Raw genomic sequence first — 16352 nt, forward strand, 5'->3', positions numbered from 1 at the left:
AAACTGTGCGGCTTTAACAAGATTTTCTGTGTATTTAGCAGGTGAAACTCTGTCAGCTGACTTCAGACTGTCAGGAAGCTGAAGAACCTGAGGCCAACCACTGAAACATGATGTGGGCAAAATGAACAGAGGGAGGGATTTTAAAGGTGAACATTTAGGACTTACTGCAAATGTTACTATGTCAAAGTTACTGTGACTCAAACAGAGGAAATTCTGATTTTTTTCTTTCCACACCCAGCATGTTTTGGGTGTTATATGGTATTAAATACTTTTAAATAAATTAAAAAGTATTTAATAGCATATAACACCCAAAATATGCTTCGGTTCACATTTAACTCCAGAAAATCATCAATCAAAACATGGATATTACCTGACCACAGATTCGTGGTGACGTCACTGCTCTTTTAACTGTCTTTGTTTGTTTGCTGGTTGTAGAAATGGTTTATATGAGCTTTGAGCTGAGAGTCAGAGGTTTCTGTGGACACTGCTCATGTCGGCACTTATATTTCTGACCTTTTCTTATAACCGATCAAACATGATCTCCTCCCTTTTGCCCCCATTTTTGGTGGTGTAGGTACAAATGATCAGGCATGACATTCTCATAATAAATAAGATACTGCAAATAATTATTTCTGCATTTGTGCGATTGAAGTGAATTGAAAATGTGTATGAAATGACACTGTTTTAAAGATTTGGCCTAAATAATTTTGGAGTGAATGAGTCTAAACATGATGACCTAACTAGTGATATCCTGTCACACACACACACACACACACACACACACACACACACACACACACACACACACACACACACACAGCATGTTATGCCAGTTTCAGCTGAAACTATGTTTCAAACCATGTTCCGGGTTTTTAGTTCACCATTTATGAGGCTTCAAGAAGAAAATAAAAGACAGATCTGAATGTTTGAAAATGTTTTGGAAAGATTCTGTAAAGATGAGATGAAAAATACTCAAAGGATAAATTTAATTGGTTTATTATTTCGATAAGTTGAAAAAAGTTAAACAAGTAAATGAAGAAACAAGGCAGAGGAGAGAAAAGCCCAACAATCCCCTCTGAGCAAGCAGTTGGCGACAGTGGGGAGGAAAAACTGCCTTTAAACAGGCAGGAACCTCCGGCAGAACCAGGCTCAGGAGGGGACAGTCAACGGCCGGGACTGGTTGGGGGGGTTAACAGAGGTGGAGCAAGACGAGGCTACATCAGGTGAGGAAGCAGTAGCGTCTCTCCTCCGGAACAAGTGGAACCATTTTTTCTTTTTTTTCATGCACTTTTCCACGAGCGCTTTTTTCTCCAGGATGAGATTTCTCAGCTCATCGATGGTTTCTGCGTTTTGTTCTTCAAGTTTCTCACATCTTTGTTCCACCTCTTCCAATGTTGCTTGTTGTTCTTCAAGCTTGTCTTTGAGTTGTTTGGATGTTGCCTCCTGTATCAGCTTGTCCTTGTGCATGTCTGCATTTCTCTGTTGGACCTCTTTGTGCTTGTCTTCTAACTGCTCGTTTCTTTTCTGGATTTCTTGGAGCGTGAGCTGCAGGTCTTCATGTATTTTGTCTTCTTGTTGTTTTTGCGCCTGCATTTGAGTGTTTTCACGCTTCAAGTTATTGAATTCCACCAAAATCCCCTTAACGAGCTCGGAGTTGTTTCTCGCTATCTGATCGATCCTTCTCTGCATCTGTGAGCAGCGTTTCTCCAGTTTGTCCTTTTCTTCTTCCACTTTAGTTGCTTTGTCTTCCAGCTGATTACAAAACTCTTGCAGTTTTAGATTTTTAGACTCAAAGTCCTGGACGATACGTTTTCCTTCTTTCAGTCTTTCCTGCTGTTGATCTTTCTGTTGAAGAAGGTCTTTATTTTGGCGCAGTGTTTCATCCAGGCTTTCTTTCAGCATGCGGTATTTTTCCTGCATGCTCTTCAGTTCGTGCTGCATGTCTCGTTTCTTTTTGTCCTGCTCTTCCTTCTGTTGGAGGAATTCTTTCTTTTCTTCCACAGCTTCATGGAGCTGTCTTTGGAGGAGCCGATTTTTTCGGTCCATGTATTGGAGATCCCGTTGTATCTTATCAGTCATCGTTTTCTTGTCTTGGAGCTGGTTGGTCATTTCTTTAAGTTCTGCACTCTTTTGCCTGTTTTCTTTAATGAGGTGCACAATCTGCTCTCGGCTCTGAGCAAACTTGATTCCCCAGCCCTCATTAATAATTTTTATGTCCGGCTGGCGCTGTTGTCTTTCTTTCAGCTCTTTATTTTGGGCTTCCATTCGTCTACATTTGTCCTCCAGTTGAAGTTTCTCTTCTTCAATTTGTTGCATTTTTTTCTGGAGAAGGTAGTTTTCCTTCCTACTCTCCTCTAACGCCCTTTGGAAGGATGACACGCCATTTGGGGAAATTGGCCGGCCACGCCAGGAAGGAGAGGCGGCGTAATCTTTTTGAATTGGTTGTTTTTTTCTTGGAAACATGTTGGAGTTTCTATACGATGACTTTGAAGAGCTTGTGGTGAACGTTTTGTAGGCTGCAAACACAGCTGCTGCTGAAACGAACTAAAACTTGCTGTTTCTCACCCCTACTTAAGGAAAAACATCAAAGGACTTAAGATTCTTAAGATCTATGACATCATCACTCCCTAAGCCAATGAGATTGTCACAAGACATTTTGGAATGGGGTATTTTTTTTTTAAACTGTTTTCAAACTTAACTTAAAATTTCAGTGTTTCCTGGTTGTGGACTATTGGTTAGTCCAGCCGATTAAGAAATTAATTGTCACAAACATCACTAATATTATATAACAGACGACAGAAAACACGAGTTTTTTTTCTACTCAATAGCGGTATAATAAAAGTTTTTTTAATTATCCTACTTTTTATAAAAGAGAACATTTATTAAAGATTATGTATTTAATTAAAAAACTCTGTTCATCTAAAGCAGGGGTCAGCAACCTTTAAGACCCAAAGAGCCAAAGAGCCATAATTGGCCTATCTGGGGTTGAAAGGCTCGATAAATGCACGGCGTTTTGCCGGGTACACCGGCTTCCGCGAGTGTGATGCTTATTTTGAGCAATGAAAAAATAACAAAATATAATTTTATTTGTATATTGCAAAATCACAATAATCTTCCAATTTAGAACTACAAGTTAAAAAAAGAACTAACATAAATAAAATACACTTCAGCTAATTTATTTTTACAAACCACGCGGAGCCGCACTATAAGGACTAAAGAGCCGCAGGTTGCCGACCCCTGATCTAAAGGGTTTAACAAAAAGGGGGAGCTTCCTGCTGGAAATTGAAATGTCCCCATGTCCCCACTGGGCGATCGTGGCTCAAGAGTTAGGAGTTCGCCTTGTGATCGAGCCCCGGCTTGGACAGTCTTGGTCGTTGTGTCCTTGGGCAAGACACTTCACCCGGCAAGACACTTCACCCGTTGCCTACTGGTGGTGGTCAGAGGGCCTGGTGGCGCCCCAGGGTGGCTGTAGCTACATCACCAGTGTGTGAATGTGTGCGTGAATGGGTGGATGACTGAATGTGGGTGCTTAACTAGTTAAAAAAACAAACAAACATCTGTCTCTTATTTTTTATGTCACACAGGAAAGAAGCTTCAATGTCTGATGAGAAGACATTAATTTGTTGGTGTTTGTGGTGTTTGGTGCAGTTTTCTTGTTTTCTGGCTTGTTGTTTATTTACAGTGGAGATGAAGATCTCTAACAAGTTGATTTGTTCACATTTGCGCATTTTTAAGAGGAATGTGTTTTTTGAGTTTGTACACTATATGCATGTAAGGCAACCATTTCCTTTTTCTGTATTTTTGTGTGCTGCTCTTTTAACAAAAGGGGAACAAAAGACATTTAAATCGACCTCAGATGATTTGTTTAAATTTTTACAAGGTCTTACTGAGGTGATGCAAAGTGAAACATGCTTCTTTTTTGGTAATGTGCTGGAAAAGCTTGAAAATTGACCTTGAATGTGCTTAAAAAGTGCTTGAATTTGACCCTAAAAATGTGTATGAACCCTGCATATATTGCAGTATTTACAGTTTATAGTAGGAATTTCATGGCAACAGCTAATCTTTATTTTGTTTACTGGGAAATGAAATGCTGCCAATTCACAAAGCTGTGCTTCAGCTGCACTTCCTGTTGTAGACTTGTGATGCACACAGGCTCTGTTCCAGCACTCAGCATGTTCTTCCTTATTTGCTCCACCAGGGGGAGCTCCTAAACTATGACATCTTGATAGGAGTGAACCAGGGAGAGGGGCTGAAGTTTGTGGACGACAGTGAGGACAACGACGGCATCTCAGCTGCGGCGTTCGACTACACCATCTCCAGCTTTGTTGACAACCTCTACGGCTACCCAGAGGGTGAGGACGCCACCTCTGTACACTGCCACTTTTTCAGTTATTCCATTTTACAGCCTCCTCTCACTTAACTGCATTTTGCAGCATCATCAGGTTTTGTCTCATTAGGAGCCGCGTTTGTTGATTTGTTCGTTTTTTTCTGTTTGCTGTATTCATTAAAATAAACGGATAATCGTCAAAATGACAAATGTGGACAATTATCAAAGCTTACATTACAATTCTGACAGCTTGAGTTCACATGAATTTTCAAAAGAATATCAAAACCTGTGAAAGTGCTTTAAGCGTTTAAAACATGCGAGTAAAGAATGGAATCAGTAACATGTGAGCCCAGTGAAGTGCATCAAACAAGACAAGCGTGCTAAAGAGAGCCACTCATCCACATCACGGCGTGTCTGCGCCTTAACCTTTGAGGCTCTGTGGGCAGTAATGCTATCATCCCCCAGGTAGTCGGCTCCCAATCTCAGTGTCGGTGTTTCTGACAGATCGGCCTGCGAACCCCTCACAGCCGGACCACAGTCACAGTACAGACATGTTTGGATAATGCAGTCATGCTTCCTCTCTGCTGCCTGTCACTCCTTCTGTTATCAGAAAGACTTTTTTTCCTCTCTAGATTTCTCACTCACTTCCTGGCTCTTGGTTCATCTCACCAACATTTGCTTTGGTTTCATATCTGTTGATCAGACCGATCTCTTAAAAAATGTCTTGCACTGCTGTTACTTTACTCTTAGCAGTTTTCACTTTTATCTTTCTTCCCCCTCCTTTTGTCCCCTCCTGTGCTTCTTCACCAGGCAAAGACATCCTGAGGGAGACCATTAAGTTCATGTACACAGACTGGGCGGACAGGGACAACGGCAACATGCGGCGGAAGACTCTGTTGGCCCTGTTTACGGACCACCAGTGGGTGGCACCAGCTGTGGCCACTGCCAAACTCCATGCTGAGTTTCAGTCCCCAGTTTACTTTTACACGTTCTACCACCACTGCCACACCGAGACGCGGCCCGAGTGCCGACGCCGCGCACAGAGACGAGATACCTTACGTGTTCGGCGTACCGATGATCGGTGCCACGGACCTGCTCCCGTGCAACTTCTCCAAGAACGATGTGATGCTGAGCGCTGTGGTCATGACTTACTGGACTAACTTCGCAAAGACTGGGTAGGCCTCATGTCACAGTAGTGTAAACTGTACACGTTACTGTATGTTCACTGATAGCCTTCTAGTCATCTTGAATACTTGAATCTGGGTTGCTAGTTTAATTCCCGTGTGGCTTTGAAGAATTGAACATACTGGTTCACCAAAAGCATCCAGATCCCAGAGCAGCCGGTTGGTCTTAGATAGTTTAAAGGTTGCACAGAGAATGGGCCTCCTGTCTGTATTCAGTGTATTGATTCCACATGTTACTTATAATGGAGACTGAATATAACTTTGAACTGAAACGTTTAACCTTTATGCTCCACCAGGGACCCCAACCTGCCCGTCCCTCAGGACACCGAGTTCATTCATACCAAGCCCAACCGCTTCGAGGAGGTCATCTGGACCAAGTTCAACTGGAAGGACAAGCAGTACCTTCACATCGGTTTGAAACCTCGTGTCAGAGACAACTACAGAGCTAACAAAGTGGCCTTTTGGCTGGAATTAGTCCCTCATCTTCACAGCCTGCACGATGTGCTCTTTCCCACCACTACGCGCTCCCCCGCAGGCCGTGACCCCGGCACCATGAGGCCCAGAAACAACGTTCCTCGAACCACTCGTCATCCTTACCCTACCTTCCCATCAGATCCTGAGCCCGAGGGCTCAGAGCGCCCGCCCCAGGACCTCTTTCCCAGACACACCCGCGACTACTCCACCGAACTGAGTGTGACAGTTGCAGTTGGAGCGTCGCTCTTCTTCCTCAACATCCTGGCCTTCGCCGCCCTTTACTACAAGCGTGACAAGCGGCACGAGATGCGCCGGCACCGGCTGTCCCCTCAGCGGGGCGGCCCCGCCAACGACCTGGCTCACAGCCAGGAGGAGGAGATCATGTCCCTGCAGATGAAGGACTGGGAGCACGACGCTCACCACGACATGGAGCCACTGCGACCCCACGACATCCTGCGGCCCGCCTGCCCTCCCGACTACACCCTGGCGCTGCGCCGCGCCCCCGACAACGTGCCGCTGATGAAGCCAAACACCATCACCGTGATCCCCAGCACCATCACCAGCATGCAGCCTCTTCACGCCTTCAACACATTCCCCTCCACCGGCCACAACAACACCCTGCCCCACCCCCACTCCACCACCAGGGTATAGTAGGGACAGGCCCGACACAGCACCACCTAGGGACCAGGAACACTGGCTCTGCTTCCGCTCTGGAAGGGAGGCCTCTAGACGTGGGCCTTCGTTCTGTCCTCTTATTCTCTTCTTTCTCCAAAAGCAACTACACCTGCTGCGTCATGTGCTGTGAAACTTGGCAGCTCCCTCCACTGGTGGCATGTGGAGGTGCAACTGAAGTGTCCAGCAGCAGATGAGCAGTTTGGGGTGGGTGACTCAGATCTTTCAAAGATACTGTTTTCAAAGACGGTCTGCTGTTTCCAGGCTCATGACCTCCAACATTTGTCAAAGGGACGAATGCTCTCTCGCTCCTCGCTGTTTTCTCTTTTTTACATCTCTTTTTCCATCTCCTGTGTGTTATGTGCACATTATGCTTCTCTTTTCTACATCCGTGTTTTATTACTGCTCTCTTCCTCTCATTTGACACGCCTCCCTCCTGCTCTTCTCTAAAAATTCCCGATCTGCTGAGCAGTCTGGAGGCGGGAGGCGTACACTAAACATATAACTATGAAAACACTGATATCTTTCATTCGACCAGCATTTTTAGGTGCCAAGTAAGTACTGCTGTGTTTCATTTCTCATTGAGGGAGAAGAAAAACCAAAGAAAAATAGAGTATCGCTATTTACCGTCAACTAACAGAGTTCTGTCATGTTCTCATGACAAAGTGCCAAACTGGCCTCAGTCGTGATTTTCTTTCTTCCATCTTCTCTTTTTTTGTTGTTTTGTTTGAAGCATTTGTTTAATTGTTGTTTTTTATTGTGTGGAAAGAATTTTTCTGAAAATATAGATATAGAGAAATGATATTATATATAGTTCTATATAAAATGTGTACAAAGGAGAAAGTATATAAAAGGGTTTTCTCAGTGGGGGATCTATGCATGAATTATTTTTAAAGACGTGGGGAAAAGGACACTGTACCTGTCGATGCACGTTTCCCAAAATCTAAACGAGTCATATCGCTCCATGTTTGCTACTTTTGGTTTTTGGTTTTCTCCCGCAGAGTAAGAGCATCGCAGGAGCATCGCAGGAGCTCCTGAAGTCAAACGACGCCTCCCAGCACTCATTTATTAAAACGGAGTCGATGCCAAAAGTCTTAAACGTTAGAATCAAAGCAACAGCTGTGAACTCAGTCATGGTGTCATGTGCAGCGTCCATCTTACTGTCACTACTTTTTCATTTTAGGGTACGTGAGGTAAAGCGTCCGTCGATGTAGCTTGATTGTACAAAACTATTTTTCTACGTTATTAACAAAACAGAGCAGAGACTGATGCTGCTCCTGTCTGACCCCCTTATGTCTGCCACATGTGTATTCTGACTTCATATCATCACTGCTCCCTCCCTCCTCCTCTCTCCATCCTACACCGCCTTTGTTATTTAACACCGACCCCCCCCAAACTGATAATCAGACAAATTCCCAAACAGCTGACTTCACTGTGTCGACACCGTTCCTGACTATTTCTGACCTCAGCTCAGCTCTGCTATTATCCTCACATTAAGGGTTCGTTCACCTGCCTGCAGATGATCTGTGAGCTCGTCGGTTGTAAATTAAACTCTAAGCACACTGAGGGTAACCGGGAGGCGTTCAGGGCCTGCAGTGCAGAGCTGCAACATGAAAAAAAGGGATGGGGGCTCAGATCTCCTGAACAGGGTGGAAACAACACGGTGGGTTTGTGCTGTTTGTGATTCCTGCTCCGTCACTCTGGTGGAGATGACTGCAGCTCAGCAGCGCTCCCTGCTGATCCTCTGATGAAGATGTGAACAGTATGTAAACTGAGCTGATGTGCTGCTGTTTGAGCCCACGTGGTAGCGTACGTCCAGTATGGGAGAACTTAGTCACCGGTGCTGTCTTTGCTTGTGCTCTAGCTTTAGCCTGTTTGATTGTTTGTTTTCTATTTTATTACTGCCTAAAAGGGGAGGTGGGGGAAACACATGCCTGACTTCTCCTGTCAGAGGTTTTGTAAGCTCAGTGGAAGGGAAACGTGCACAATGTAAATCATAAAACAACTGAGTGGGGCTGTGCTGCAGGTGGATCAGTGCTGTGGACAGTAGCTGTGGAAAAGAGACTGGACAAAGACTCTCAGCCTTAAATACAGGACAGAGGATGATCCGATCATCTTTCAGCTAACAGTGTCGAGCAGAAGGACGGCCGGCTGATGCGTCCGTACGAACCCTTTTGTACTCACTCCTGTGTATAAGGAGGTGGCGAGGGGTTGTGTAGTTAACCTCAGTGATAGGTTTGTAGCATAAACCTATTCGTTGGAACGTTAAGCAAGACACGAGTAGGCAAAGTTCTTCATGTTTCCCGTGCACGGGAGAGAACCGGACAAACGCCGTTCCTTCGCTTGACCCCAGTTGCTCTCGTCCGCTCCCCCGTAACACTGCTCTTTTATTGAGGTTACATGAATATACATATGACGTTCATTAACATATGACGTCTACATACAAACAAAGAGTACGTTGCCTGTGCGTGCGTGCGTGTGTGTGTGTGTGTGTGTGTGTGTCTGTGTGTGGTTGGGGGGGGGGGGGGGGGGGGGGGGTCAGAGTGTGACCCCATAAAGACTTCCCTAAACCTGCTGGTCTGGAAGTCCAGCAGTTCATCTAAACAAAAGGCACTTAGCCTAAATCAGATATAGATACATTTATCCTAAATGAACAGAGGGAGTGACTTTAAGTCTGATTTCAGACTATGTCAGTATTAGTTAAGCCAAGAGTCGGGCAAAAGCTTTATGACCCGGAAAGTTCTAATTCCCACAACATATTGTTCGATTAGTAAGCAAAACTTTTCTGTGATGAAGATTTTTGGGGTCGTTGTTTTAGTGATGGGTTCATTCTGTCAGTTAGCTTTGGCTTGTTTTCTTATTTCAATAGAGGGAGTTTTACTAAACATGGACATGTCGAGGAGCGGCTCATTATTTCTGTAACAGTGCACTTAGAGAAAACTGTCAGGTGTCGCCCCCTTTGGTGATGATGTTTTGTGCTCTGATGAGCTAATAATCAGCTCTCTTTTCCTCCTTCTTTGTTCTAAGCAGGCCTGCAAGATTGAATTAACAGTGCTGTAAAACATTGTTGTGAGAGCAAATATAAGGTGAGCTTTTCCAGATTACAATGGGCTGAGGAAAAGGTCACCTGTGGGAACCTGCGAGTTCCTGTCTAAAGGATTGCAGCGAGTCAATCCAGTCCAAGATCATAAAGAACTCTTTTTCTAAAAACAAAAGAAACAACAAATAAATGAGCTCATATTGATGAGGGTGGAGACTCTGATGCTTTGTGCGTGAGGCTCCACTATCAGCAAGATCTAGTGTGAATGTGTGTGCATGATGTGTGTGACTGGACTGTGACTGGACTGACCATGTGGACTAAAGTGTTGACTGACTTGACACTGAGACAAAGACTGGACCAACGTTAGGATGAGTAGATGTTGACAAACAATTCACGACGCCGGTAAGAAAAGGGTGGATGCTTTGCTTTGCTTTTGGCAGGAGCACAAGAGAGAGAGGGAGACCGAAAGGTATCGATTTGTCACATAGCATCGGTTTGTCACATGGCATCGGTTTGTCACATGGCATCGGTTTGTCACATGGCATCGGTTTGTCACATAGCATCGGTTTGTCACATGGCATCGGTATGTTAGGTTTTGGGATGAGAACGTGTTGGATGGTTATCTGTCTTGGTCTGGTGGAGGTCTCTTCCCATAAGAAGACTGATGACTTTTTCATTAACACTGAAGTGTTTCTTTCTTCTCTCTCCCCTCAGATGACTTCACACTATAACCAAGGACACCTCATAGGGGATCATCTGATTGTGGCTTCTCTAATAATCTTTCTAATAGTAATATTGTTCACTGTTATGTTACAGAGTGAAGTGAGATTAGTGCTGTAAAACTTCCATAACACTGAACAGATGCCACCACAGATATGTTGAAATCTCAGTCAAAACTAGCAAAAACAAATGAAATCCATGAATCAGAAATGCTGATTGTTGAACAGATAATTCAGTCTGTACATGAGGAGGATCCACTTTAGACTAAACTACATACAGAAACACAGGAACCAGGGCACAGTGTAAATCCAGGACCTCTGTGTGCAACAGCTGACCTGTATGAACACAAAACACTGATTGAAGTCCACGTTGATGCTTTCTGTCTGTTTAACTTTTACATTTGAAGCAACACATTTTACTTCAAACACACAGATCACAGTAAGACACAGTTTATACATCAGACAAACTGTTTGTAGAGCGATTAAATGTTTGATATTGTTGTTAAAGTTGTACAGATGAGCGTTAATCACCAACAGCTTCATTCATGTGGATGAACTGGACGGTTCCAGGGAAACTATCAGGATCACACGCCTCCAGTGGTCACTGTGAGTAACTACAACTCTGCACATACAATAATTAAGATGAAGAAATGTTTTTATTGTAGAAAGATGAACCAAATGTAGTTTGACTCTCTGACAAACGATGGCAAGATAAAAGTAGTTTGTTAAAAAAGACACAAAAATGGTAACAATGCAAACAAATACAAACAACAGCATATCCTGATATGAGGCTCACAGATCAGGATCAGTACAATACGTAGCAACCGACATTGATGTTGCCATGGTGACCGCTGCTATATATAGTGTTTCTGTTACCTCACTTGTCTTAAACATCAACGCTGGCTGTTTTTCATTTTACTAATGAGTCCACTCTCTTCCCTCACTTTCGTCTCTTCCTCGTGTTTGAGCTCCTCTCAGAGAGGATTTAAGAAAGAGCTTTGATGATGGCTGTAGCTCAGGAGACAGAGCAAGGCATCTACTGATCAGAAGGTTGGTGGTTCAATCCCTGACTGCTCCAGCTGGCACACAAAGTATCCTTGAGCAAGACACTAACCCTCTCCGATGCATCCATCAGAGTATGAACGTGTTAAACAAGAATCAGTCCATTCACCATGGAAATATCAAAGTAGAAAGTGATGGCAGTTATGATTGGCTGCACAGCTGGATCACATGACCAGGTGAGTGGTACAAATAACAGGAAGCTTCTCTTGTGGCTTTAATAATCATTTGAATTGATAACTTGTGATTTACAGACTGTTCTTTATCTTTTCATTGTCGTCTGAAACACAGAAAAATATCAATGTTGGAAAATATGACATTTATATCTAGTTTCTAAAGGATGGTTTAATTCTCCAAAGGCCACCACAGACATGACAAAGTTATTTCATCATTATAATGCACAAAAACAAAAAGCAGGATGAGCCCTGCTGCTCACCAAACTTGTGTTGAATAATAATTTGTGAATCATTTAGTTTAAAACATCAACTGACTGAATCCATGAATCTCATCATGTGTTTCTGAGTGAAAGACACAGACATGAACAGACTGAACTGTTTCTCTAACAGGTAAGACTAACTACAAAGAGTCAATTCATACCTAAGTGTGCCAAAAAAGTCTGAAATACCCTTCATGAAACCAGTCGATGGATCCCAGAACCCAAATCCAGGATAAAGAGGTTCAGTGAATGTGGTGTGGAAGGTGTGGAGGTGGATCAGAGAGTCAGAGGAGACTCTGTAGAAGGACAGAGTGCCAGCAGGACAGTCCACACACACTGCTACTCTGTTAGAGACAGAGGAGGAGGAGGAGGAGGAGGAGGAGGAGGAGATGGGTGTTTCTCTGTTATTGTGCCACACAGAGGAATAATGATCAGAGCAGCAAAGACTCCAGGACTGATCATTTCCACCAAACACACACTCATCACTCCTTCCTTTCCTTTTGATTCCTCTGTAACTCACTGATATCCAAGCCCTCCTCGTCCACTCGACCTCCCAGTAACAGCGACCAGTCAGACCATCTCTACACAGCAGCTGTTCACAAACATCAAATCTGTCTGGATGATCAGGATGTGACTGAAGCTCCTCCACATGTGTCACCTTCCTGTTGTTGTCAGACAGTTGGAGCTTTGTGTTCACTGTGTTTGTGTCGATTGTGAGTTGACAGGAATCTAAGTTCAAAATACTTATTAAATACATACATCATTGATTTAATGCCAAATAATTTCATTTCCAACATTTACAATAAATTAATTAAAAATTTAATGATTTTTAAATAAATGTAATTAATCAATTAATAACACATTTAATTAATTATTTAAGAATCTATTTATTTAATTCATTTGGGCCCTTCTAGCCCTGCAGCTGTGCATGTGCTCACATATCCACTGGTATGTGTCCTACAGGTATTCTCACAGCAGTGCTGCTGAACATTAAATGACCAGCAGATGTCAGTTCTTCATAATAAGCAGTTAAACTTTGTGTGATCTGCCTTTGGGTGAAGCAACAAAGCCGGAAAAATTGGACACATTCACAGAGCTTTACCACACCATCACTAGACAACAATGGAATTATTTTAACTAAAAACAAATAATCAGAAAGTCTTCTGCCTGGTCTCGTACCTCTGTGTTTCTGTAACATGAATAATGAGCTGAAATTCTCCTCACGACACCACCGATCAGCTCGAAGGGCCCTCGAGTTTACCTGCATGCATCCTGTTCACCTGTCAGCTGTTTAACACCTGCTGCTTATTCAGCAAACACGCCCACATTACCTGGTGACAGTCACAGTTTAATGCGGGCCGCTGTTTGTCAATATAAAATAGTTTAGTTCCAATATTGTGCACATAATTTGCAAATGCACCATATTTTACAGACCATGAGGCTCACTGGATTATAAGGCGCATTAAGCGAAACAAAAATGTCGCATGAGTCAAACTTTACTCAGCTCATTCTTCTTGCTTCCTCCACTTCCGTACCATTGATTCATTCATGTTTAATTCTCTCACAGCTGCTTTATTCCCATGTTGGGAAGGGCGATGGACACTAAGATAACTACAGAATACTTTATAAGTGAACCTGATGCTTTAATCAGGATTTGGGCTATTTGCATTTAAATTAAATCAGTAATATAGTTCTGCCACTTATCTGCTCTAATGACTGGAAATCTGATATCCAGTCACCAGCACAGCTCACTCACTTACAGTCACTGACTTCACTGTTTTTGCTCCTGAGCAAATCAGTTTGTTTTAGATTAAAGTTGTTTCATAACTGCATCATTTTACTGAAGTTTAATGTGTCAGCGGAGCACATGTGGAACTGAACCATTCGCTTGTCTTAATTATCTGATGTTTATATGTGTTACACTTTTTTAATCTTTAATTTTAAATTGAAACTAACATTTAAAAACATTTGGTACAATGTGGAAAGAGGAAGAGTATTTCCAGCAGGAGCAGAAACGTCTGACTCAGCATGACGATGCTGTTGGTGGATACTGAAGAGCTCAGCCTGTCAAGACAGGATTAGGTTATTGTTTTTAAACATGTTTATTCAATTATATTCTGAGGCCAGTTATCTGGTATAATCTTTGGAAGTCTATTAAAATAAAAATAAAATCAGATGTGTGGTCTTTTGGTTGTTTTTGTTTTGTTCAATAAGCAGATGTTGGTGTTTCAGCAATGCAGTAACTTAAGTTTAAACGGCTTGTTAGAAACTATGAAACACATCATACAGACTTGTGGACATTAGAAGACGACTAATAATCATCATGAATAAGACTAAAGGCAGGAAGGTGTCCTTTATAACTAATAATATTAATAACTAATAATATTAATGTCATAGTCTGTCTGCAGCTGAGACAATACAAACTCAAACTGTGGGGAGAAGATTATATCACTTCAGTTTAAATTGACCTTAAGCGCCACATTTTCACAGACTTCTTTATTTACAGCATTTTTTACGTGCTGTATAGATTATACAGTTAGGTCCATAAATATCTGGACAGAGAGAACTTAGTTTCTGATTTTGGTTCTGTACATACACTAAAATCAATTTTAAATGAAACAACTCAGATGTGTTTGAAGTTGTCATGGTCCTGGGCCATGTGGGCCCAGTATTCTTAGTTCCTTGTATTTTTGTATTTCGTTCCTTATTTAGACCATGTTTTCTGAGTTGCCCTGTTGTGTTGTTCCCTAAGTGTTTTCCCTTCATGGCTTTTACCCCCTGTGTGCCCCTCTATGTATCTGTGAGCCCTCGTCTCTGCTTATGTTTTATTCCATGTTTCCCCTGCCCTTTATGTCTAAGTTCTCCCCGTGCTCTCTCTTCCCCCTGTGTGCCCTCTATGTATTTATGAGCCCCCGTCTCCCTTTGTGGTTGTTTCATGTTTCCCCAGCCTGTTATGTCTGTGTTTTCCCCGTGCTCTCTCTCCTCCTGTCTGAACCTCTGTGCCTGTACCCGTCAGTGTTATGTTCACCCCGCCCTGTCTCGTTATGGTTATCTGTGTCACCTGTGTTCCCCGTGTGTTCCCACTTTCCTCGTTAACCCTCTGTGTATTTCTGTCTGCGTCTTCCTCTGTTCGGGGTCGCGTTCTCCCTCATGCCGTGTGTGGTTCTCCCCGTGTCTTCCAGTATATGTTACTTTAGCTTTTCCCAGTTTAGTGTAGTTTTGTATTGCTTTTTGTATCATCGTTATTGTTTATCACTTATCAGCAATAAAGCTGCATTTTGAGTTTATCCCCCGTGTGTGTGAGTTTGCAATTTGGGTCCTCATCCTGCCTGCCACACGGCCGAAACATGACAGAAGTGCAGACTTTCAGCTTTAATTCAGGGGGTTGAACAAAGAGATGCAGAAAAATGTGAGGAACTAAAGCATGTTTAACACAATCCCTTCATTTCAGGGGAAATGTGGAGGAAAAATTAGAAAAATTAAATAACTTAATTAAATTAATTAAATAATAAGATTGTCAGCTGATAACCAGCTCCATGCGACCGCTTATCCTGGTCCCAGTGTTAGGGTCAGTGAATCCAGTTAACAGAAAGACATCCTGGATATACTTGACTGACTTTTTAGACTCAAGATTAATAATTATTATAAAAATTATAGTCTAACATCCAGAAATCTGCACGATGTGTTTCATTATGTCTAACAAGCCTTGTACAGTTAAAGCTAACAGTTACTACATGCATCAGTACATTTCTATATTTTTATATCTATAAAAATAAATCTGACACTTGCCAGACTTTATCAAAGGTGTGAGCGTCACAGCAGAGGCCTTTGTGTCAAAGTAGCTGAGGATAAAACAGAAAAACATGAAGGTTTTCCTGGCCTGGGATTTTATACAAATATTCTGCAGTACATCAAAAAGCAAAGAAAACCATTAATGAACATATGAACATGACCTGATGCTGCTGACGTGAAGCAGAGCAAAGTTACAGAGGTTTGATTACAGACACAGCTGAGCGTTTTGCAATTTTGCATCATTTTAAAAAGTTTAAATTTGTTCAGTATTGAACGGCAGAAATGAGGCTTTGTTTTCAGAAGTAAGTAAAAGAAAAAAAACAGCGGCCGACAGGCTGTAAGAACGGTAGACTTGTGCATAACAAGCAAGCAAATAATGCAGAAAACAGATTTTTAGACGGGAAACTGTTCTTGAAGTACAGAGAGAGAGGGAGCTGTGCATGAAGTGTGATTTTATCCTGGTGGCAGCAAAACAATCAGAGGGAATTCATGACGATGTTTATGTGAAGCGTAGTTTGGAGCTTCTTTTGCTGCTGGTTTACTCAATATTGTTTGGAGAGATCAAACCTGCAGCTTCAGAATCAGCTCAAAAAGGGCGTAAACACAAAGCGTGGAGCCGCCGAAACATCAGAATCAGCGCAAAAAGGGC

At 42.6% G+C, this 16352-nt stretch overlaps 1 protein-coding gene and 2 pseudogenes across 1 annotated transcript; 1 reads left to right on the forward strand and 2 right to left on the reverse strand.

Moving 5' to 3' along the window:
• Positions 1-1219: 1219 nt before the first annotated feature.
• On the reverse strand, positions 1220-2463 carry LOC146577719 (uncharacterized; annotated as a pseudogene).
• LOC146577720 (neuroligin-2-like) lies at positions 2462-6636 on the forward strand (annotated as a pseudogene).
• A 5411-nt stretch (positions 6637-12047) lies between these two features.
• On the reverse strand, positions 12048-14131 carry LOC146577721 (stonustoxin subunit beta-like). The gene has a single exon (XM_085268387.1). It carries the CDS (start codon positions 12666-12668, stop codon positions 12048-12050), a length of 621 nt encoding a protein of 206 aa, XP_085124513.1. The 5' UTR covers positions 12669-14131.
• Positions 14132-16352: the final 2221 nt, after the last annotated feature.

The sequence above is a fragment of the Mchenga conophoros genome, linkage group LG3 (genome assembly GCF_057382185.1).
Source record: "Mchenga conophoros isolate Kocher_MC1m ecotype Shallow Benthic linkage group LG3, M_conophoros_male_GT1.1, whole genome shotgun sequence".
NCBI classification, from domain to species: Eukaryota; Metazoa; Chordata; class Actinopteri; order Cichliformes; family Cichlidae; genus Mchenga; species Mchenga conophoros.

Excerpts from the sequence above, each read along its gene's own strand:
- LOC146577721 (XM_085268387.1), bottom strand. The coding sequence starts at position 12,668 with ATGTATTTAATAAGTATTTTGAACTTAGATTCCTGTCAACTCACAATC.